General features: G+C 34.4%; 1 protein-coding gene across 6 annotated transcripts in view; it reads right to left on the bottom strand.

Moving 5' to 3' along the window:
• The window catches only part of heg1 (heart development protein with EGF-like domains 1), a 30934-nt gene that overhangs the window by 16984 nt on the left and 5854 nt on the right, over positions 1-8096 (bottom strand). For 2 of the 6 annotated variants that reach the window (XM_016554727.1, XM_016554729.1), the window contains 11 exons: positions 7150-7263; positions 6625-6747; positions 6421-6512; positions 6181-6236; positions 4698-4858; positions 4318-4452; positions 4147-4189; positions 3027-3064; positions 2722-2809; positions 2431-2608; positions 491-1886 (listed from right to left, as the gene is read on the bottom strand). In XM_016554727.1, the coding sequence (XP_016410213.1) occupies positions 1743-1886; positions 2431-2608; positions 2722-2809; positions 3027-3064; positions 4147-4189; positions 4318-4452; positions 4698-4858; positions 6181-6236; positions 6421-6512; positions 6625-6747; positions 7150-7263 (1172 nt within the window). In that variant the 3' untranslated portion in view covers positions 491-1742. Of the gene's footprint in view, positions 1-489; positions 1887-2430; positions 2609-2721; positions 2810-3026; positions 3065-3385; positions 3415-4006; positions 4092-4130; positions 4190-4317; positions 4453-4697; positions 4859-6180; positions 6237-6420; positions 6513-6624; positions 6748-7149; positions 7264-8096 lie in introns of those variants that run through there. The other 4 variants (XR_001640253.1, XM_016554728.1, XM_016554730.1 and 1 more) reach the window with 4 other exon arrangements.

The raw sequence follows: 8096 nt of genomic DNA, 5'->3' as shown, positions 1-8096 counted from the left end.
TAAAGTTGTCCAAATGAAGTCCTTAGCAATGCATATTACTAATCAAAAATTACGTTTTAATATATTTACAGCAGGAAATTTACAAAATATCTTCATGGAACATGATCTTTACTTAATATCCTAATGATTTTTGACATAAAAGAAAAATCTTTTTTTGACCCATACAATGTATGGGTATGTATGTCTATTGCTACAAATATACCCGTGCAACTTAAGACTGGTTTTGTGGTCCAGGGTGTACAGTTAATAAAGTGTAAATTATCTAGTTGTCAAAAAGTTGTTCTCGCTGATGTTATACTGTACATGTTCATGTACAATTATTCAAATATAAAGATCCTTCATTATGCTTACATTAGAAAAGGCCAAAAGTTGTCGAAGAAAGAAAATAGCAGATGACAACCATTTATAAGGTAAGCTTGGTCTTTTAAGGCGGGGCTTAGTAAATGGTCAGATAAGAAATGAACAATTACATTAAACACAAACATAAGAAATCATACTTTATTTCTCTTTTATTTTACAATACAATTCTGACTACAACGCCAGATTCAAGTGTCCATCCACAGAGGAGGGGGAAAATGCTAATGAGGAAAGGAGTGTCTGATATTAAAGATTACAAATAAAGCACATCTCACAAGAACACACATTAGCTAAAATAAAAATGGACACCTGGAAAAAGGGGGAAGTCCATCCTCTCATGCACCACCAAGCATCCATACAAACACATGGGAGGTCCTCAGATCATACTACAGTATCTTTATCTGATACAGAAAACTTAAATAAAATAAATTAGGAAACAAACAAGGCAGCACTGTGTTTTATGATTATTACTGTTGTTCAAACAAACTGTAATACCTTGTGGCATTATTTGCTACATTTCACATGAATGCTGCATCCAGTAATATTGTTTCAAAATCCTACCAGCTTTTACACAGGTTTAGTTCTCCAGCGTAAATCTCACACCATTTCTCTGATAAAAACTCAACCACTACAAAGCATTAAAGCGATGGTTTACCCCAAAAATGTAACAATGTCATCATATACTCACCCTCATATTGTTCCAAACACATTATTTTTCCAAGACGGAACAAAAAAAGAGATGTTTTAAACAATGTTTACACTGCTCTATTCCATACAGTGTAGGTGAATGGGGACCAGGGGCTGTTAAGCTCCAAAAAGCACCATAAAACATACTAATAATGGTCAATAAGACCAAGAAATGAAAGGTATACATGTTTTGGGTGAGTACATGATATCAGAAGTTTCATTTTGGAGTGATCCATCTCTTTAACTTTTGATTAACATTCACAAACAGACATACAGATACCCCATCACACACAAAACACAGTACAAACCAGTTGGGTACATTATTCCAAGTACAAATATGATACATTTATGGCTTTTTCCATTTGAGATAATATCTGTTTGAGGAGTTCATAGTGCAAACTTTTAGAATATAAAAGTTATACTGTAGCCCAGGCATCTTACGTGTTATTCTAATTTAACTGACTTCCACAGCAGAAACTAAAGTCTTATTGTGGCACTGTGTTCTAATGCTAAATTGACCCAGACAGGCCTCTGCAACTTTCTTCCATTCTCACAGATAATGGTCTTTTCCTGCCAGCTCATTTTCACATTCAAAAGCCTTTAGTGGTCAGTATCCAGCTCCAGGATCTGCGGCAGGTCCAACCATGCCGTGAGAGCTTATATGCAGAATCAGATTGCACACCTGCTGGCTAAGGCCGTCAGAAGTAGTCCCTTCGCCGTGAATCGTCGCTTATGAAGGAAGGGTTCCACTGAGCTGGGTAGATGCAGGAATGCCTGGAACCGGGGAGACCGGAGAATGGATACAGGCCATTACGCTCCAGGTCAGAGTTCCTAAGTGCAGGCTAAGAGAGAACAGCAGTCACATATTAGCTAATCATGTGGAAAATTCACTAACTCAGGATGTGCATGGCCATGTGAAGTGTTTTTCTGCCACAAAACAAAAAATAAAATTAGTAATTGCAACTTTTTATCTCACAATTCTGACTTTTTTTTACTCACAATTGCAAGTTTATTCTCACAATTCAAACTAACTGTGAGCTTCATAATTCAGACTTCTCACAATTTCTGAGAAAAAAGGCAGAATTGCGAGATGTTAATTGCAAGTTACCATTAACAACACAACTGCAAATAAAAGTCTGAATTGTGAAATTTAAACTCAGAATTGTAAATAAAAAGTTGCAATTTCCTTTTTTATGTTTTAATTCCATTGTAGAAAAAAAGCTTCCATATAAGACACATTAAAAAAACAAAGCCTCCATAAATGCCATGGCTCATTTCTGATTTTGCAATTCACTAGAAATGACCAATGAAATCTCTGGAGTTTAAACTGCATGATCAAATGTAAAATCAATCAAAAGCTTATGACAGGTGCATATGATCACCTACCGAGTAATAAATGTCTGTCATCTGCAGGAGATTTTTGGTACTGCCGTTCTCCTGCATCTCAATAGTCTCTCGGCCCCACTCCATAGACACACGATTACTCTTAGGAAACTCTGCGTAGGGCGACATCTGAAGGTCTCCACTTTTGAAAATGATTTTGTTGATGTCATTTTTGTCCTTTCTGAGGATGCAGAGAGCAAAAATATTTTTGAGACATTTTTGTAGTTTAAAACTTCCCAAGATATTTATCTGTAAAATAAGGAGGAAAGCAGCATATTTATTTCAAGATCTTACTTGCAGCAGGTGACTATAAGAGCAATGATGACAATCAACAGAAGAGCTCCTCCAGCAGGAAAGACCACCACAGCTATCAGCTTATAGACTATTAAACACAAGATTATTTTAGTGACATAAAGATGAAACACCTAACCCACCTAACCCTAAATCTGAAAATAATACAATTTAACTGAACATTTTTCACAAGCTTTATATAACATGCCGCTAAATAATTAAGTTATAAAAATAAAGCTATTTTTAAATATTTTAATATCAAAGATTTTATCAATCAAAATATAATGTAAATTGAAATAAAATCTTACAGTTATTGCAGTTGAAACCTCCAAATCCAAACATGCACCTGAAGAAGTAAAAAAAAAAAGTTGTTCTTTTTTTCTGCAAAAACACATACGTACAAAACACATACTAATACATTTACATTTAGTCATTTTGCAGATGCTTTTATCCAAAGCGACTTACAATTGGGGAATACATAAAGCGATTCTTCTTAAAGACGCAAACAGACACAGGAAGTGCTCGTAATACCAAGTTTTAGGCATTGTTCAAATAAGTACAAGCTAGTAAGAGAAGTAATAAATAAAGAGAAAGACAAGTTTTTTTTTGTTTTTTTTTATTTAGGATGAAGTCAAGTAGCATCGAAAGAGATGAGTTTTCAGCTGTCGCTTGAAAATTGTCAGGGTAATACACACTACCAGACAAAATTAATTAAATTTGTTTCCCATGATCCTTTTAAATCTTTGATCTAAGGGCTTATTCTTAAATGCCTGAAAGTGGAAATAGATGAGTTGGACCGTAAAGTCAAGGAAAGCAGCCAAATAGCGACAAACATGCCCAGCATAAATGAGAACTCTCAAAAGTGTTTAAAAAGCATCTCAGGAGGCACCTCATGAAATTGAGAGAATGCCCAGGATGGTTAAGAAGTGGCTAAGAAGCTTGAAGAAGCTAAAATCAGAGTTTTTATCTAAAACTAGAACCATAAAAAAAACAAATTTTTGTTGAAATAAATGTTAACTGAACTTTATTATTTATTTACTTTTAAAATTATTTGATTTTGTTTCATTTAGTTTAGGTTGAAGTACTAAAATAACTAAAAGTAAACTTAATAAAAATGAATAAATACCACATTATAAAATCTTTAACTAAAATTTAAGTGAAAATAAAAAATAAAATCTAATTTTAAATATTCCAAAAAACTATAATAGTACATCAATGATACTAAAATGACACTGGCTAAAATGCAAGATTTAAAAAAAATTTTAACTACTTCATACTCAGTTTGTGCTATTTGATAGTTTTGAATGACTTTATTATTCTAAACTGTGGGGAAAAAACAATCATCTATAATTAGTAGGTGTGTCCAAACATTGACTGATTGTTTACAGTAATATTTACTTAAAATTCATTACAAAAACATATACTTACTCAACACAGCTGCCGTTAACAAGCTTGAGTCCATCTCCACAGTCTAAAAAAGTGAACCAAATTAAAAATTCTAAATGAGAAACTTGGCATTCATTTGTACAGCGGCGGCAAAGTCCCACAGTTTAAATATATTCAATCAAAGAACTGAAAAAACACAATCATATGTTGTACCTCTGCAGGTCATGTCCTCTGGGTTCTTTTTAAAGTATCCTGGTTTGCACTGACAGTACGAGGTCCCGCTAGAGTCCGTGCACTCAGAGTACTGCAAATCACACTTGGTCTTCTGGGCCAAACACAGGCTCTCCGCTAAACAGAAAGAAGTGCTTCAGAACAAATGGCTTCCCAGAGATAAACAGTGTGACAAAGAGCTTTCCAAAATATTATTTTAGGGGCTAAGAGAGCCCCCCCCCCCTCAAGACTGTGTTATCCATTTGTATTGCGTGACTGGTATTATCATATCTCTGAAGTGGTGGAGTGGAGTGGAGGATAAGAACAGAAGGGGATGGCTTTGAGATAACAGTATGATGTAGACAGTGAGCGCTGAATGGTACCGTGATAGGAGAGATGGTGCTGAAGCTTAATGGTGCAGTGCGAGTACGTCCGGCTGCAGTTGCTCAGGGATGTCTGGATGCTGTTGAAGACATCCGTGCTGGTCACATTGGTGGAGAGTGAAAACATGCTCACCGCTGAGATCTGCACATCTCCTCCATCTCTGCACAAGGAATATGCATTCACATGTGAGAACAAAGAAAAATCATGCCCTGAATTCAAGTTAGAAGTGAAAATATGAATTTGCATATAAGAGTAATATTACTGAGTACTATGAATTACTTGGCAACAGGTACTGTAGGTGGTATGAAGAAAATTTCTACTGATAACAGTATCACTATATTAGTTTGGGGTCAGTCATTTTTTTTTTTTTTTTTTAATACTTTAATTCAGGAAGGATGTATTAAATTGATTTTATAATGTAACAAAAAATATATATTTTAAATAAATGCTGTTCTTTCTATTCATCAAAGAATCCTTAAAAAAGTATTAAAGCTTCTGCAAAAATATTAAGCATCACAACCGTTTACATTTCAACATTAGACATTTCTGAAAGATCATGTAACACTGAAGAATTTTTTTAATGCATTAAAATAGAAAATATTTTGACTGTAATTGCAATCAAAAATACTGCTTTTACTGTATTTTTGATCAAATAAATGCAGACTTGGTGAGCATAAGAAACCATCCAAAAACAAACAAAAAAATGTTTCCACCAAACGTTTGAACAGTAATGTAGGCTATATTTCTAAAAATGCTGTAATATACACTGAACAAAATTATAAACGCAACACTTTTGTTTTTGCCCCCATTTTTCATGAGCTGAACTCAAAGATCTAAGACTTTTTCTATGTCTGCACATTTTAGAGTGGCCTTTTATTGTGGCCAGCCTAAGGCACACCTGTGCAATAATCATGCTGTCTAATCAGCATCTTAATATGCCACACCTGTGAGGTGGATGGATTATCTCGGCAAAGGAGAAGTGCTCACTAACACAGATTTAGACAGATTTGTGAACAATATTTGAGAGAAATAGGCCTTTTGTGTACATAAAAAAAGTCTTAGATCTTTGAGTTCAGCTCATGAAAAATGGGGGCAAAAATAAAAGTGTTGCGTTTATAATTTTGTTCAGTGTATTTTTGGAGAATCCATTTAATTTAATTAATCATTTTGATTAAATATTAAAATGGTATCAAATCAGCTTTATATTACCACGTTATTTCATGTTTGGGACACATCTCACTCTGTATTTTCACTTTATTTCTTGCATTAGTCTCTTTAAACAGTCCTGCCTACTGATAGCTGCACAAATATATCTGAAGGATCATGTGACACTTAATAAGGCTGTATAAATGGTATTGCAAAATGTATAGAAAAGATATTGACTCTTGGTTGACATCAGTAGCTGCATGGTACAGTTGATTTTTAGTGCAACATATGGCCTATTCCTGCTGGGTCTCTGAAAGATAGAAAGTAGAAACGTACTTTTTATGTAAAGTGGAACGTCGGTAGCCATGGAAGATGGAAAGCGAGGTATTGAGCTGAAAAACCAATACACAAATGTATAATATTAACCTCAACTCAATGTTCAGTACATCACATTATCATCTGCAACCAATTTCATTCTCTGTTTCTATAATGGTTTCTGCATTAGCTGATTGGCTGTGGGTTTTGTGGTTGTAAGGTGGAGAAGTCAGGTGTGTGATGCAGTACAATGTTGCATACCAGCTGTAAAATCTCTCTGTGCAGCTCATGCGGACCTGAACTTCTGAGATGCATTGAGGTGTTGACGGTGAAAGTGCCCAAAAATGTCTTCACTGCAGGGTAAAGCCAAAGCGAATACAATAAGGTTATCGTAGCGTTATCACCAAATTATATTTATGCACTATTTTATACACATTATTTTATTGAGGACAACTGACCACTTACCTTGCGTACAACTGCGGCCATCCTCCAAGTCATAGCCCAGGGCACACTGGCAGCTGAAAGAGCCACCGGTGTTGACACACACTGAACCCTGGGGGCACGGACTATTCACACACTCATCCACATCTACAGAAAAACACACAGCCTAATCAATCATTGTTCATTTTTGTCACAAACCCTCATGAAAACAAGTATTACTAGACGCATATGTGATTTATTATGGACAAACGATATGTTATCATCTTCAATCTTGTTTAAATAAACGGAAGAAAATGGAAATACTGACATTGAAACAGAAAACAATACATAACGGATGTATTTAAATTAATATCATTTAATGTATTTATGCTATATTATATTCTAGTGACTAGCATGATTAAAACCTTTCATTTGATATTACAACATTGGAGCTGTGGCAATCTGGGTAAGTTGATTCCTGTTGCTGTTTGTCACTGCACTTTTAACATTCAGTCATGTGACTGCCACATCCAAGATGAAAGATGGTGTATATTTAAGTGGGCTTCTTACATTCCGTGCAGAAGGGTCCTGTCCATGCAGGCAGACACTGACAGTGGTAACTTCCCTTAGCTGATCTAACACAGTGGCCTCCATTTGCACAAGTTTGAGGCCCACACACATGATCTACAGAGGAGAAAGAGATGGCTTGAATTGTTCAAAGTAAATCAAATGAACAGGTGTATTCACAAACAATGTTTACAACTGTAAACAACGGAACTACTAACATTAAAATTTTTATTTTTGCAAAAATCACGTTTACGACACTAGTGTGGTTGCCAGAGTGGTTCTAAGGAATTTTTAACACTATGCTATACAGTTACTAGAGTGATGCTTACTAGTCAAAAGAGCCAAACCAAGTCTCCATTTCAGTCTATGGGATTTGTTTGTCTGTTTTATCATCTGCTAAAGAAACACTTTAATAATAATAATAATAATCCACTCCCAAATAAAAATTCTGTCATCATTTATGACTTTCTTTCTTCTGTGGAACATAAAAGAAGTTAATTTGAGAAATGTTGCAGTGTTTCATGTTTATATAATGGAAATCAGTGGCCTCCAATGTTCTTTTAAAAATCTTCTTTTTTTGTTCCACAAAATAAAACTAAACACTAAAAAACACTATTAATTTAATAACACTGTTAAATGTAATCTTCATGAAATTTTAAAATGAATGTCTATTTTTCATACAGTACATTATACTGCTGTGATGCCTTGTAGCATTTAAGTTTAGTTCTTTTTTTTTTCATTTATTTAGACAAATGCATACTACTGTTCGAACATTTAGGGTCTTTGGGTTTTAGGGTTTTTATAAGAAGTTGCTTATGCTCGCCAATGCTGCATTTATTTGATAAAACAATACAACAAAACAGTAATATTATGACATTATTTTAATATATTTTCAAATGCTGCTTTACATTTGAAATCATTCTTTTTTTAAAACAGAAACTTCAAAAGAG

The sequence above is a fragment of the Sinocyclocheilus rhinocerous genome, unplaced genomic scaffold (assembly GCF_001515625.1).
Source record: "Sinocyclocheilus rhinocerous isolate Xijiao unplaced genomic scaffold, SAMN03320098_v1.1 scaffold226, whole genome shotgun sequence".
Lineage (NCBI taxonomy): Eukaryota > Metazoa > Chordata > Actinopteri > Cypriniformes > Cyprinidae > Sinocyclocheilus > Sinocyclocheilus rhinocerous.
Note: the sequence above shows the minus strand (reverse complement) of the source record. Positions and strands in the feature narration are given on the sequence as shown.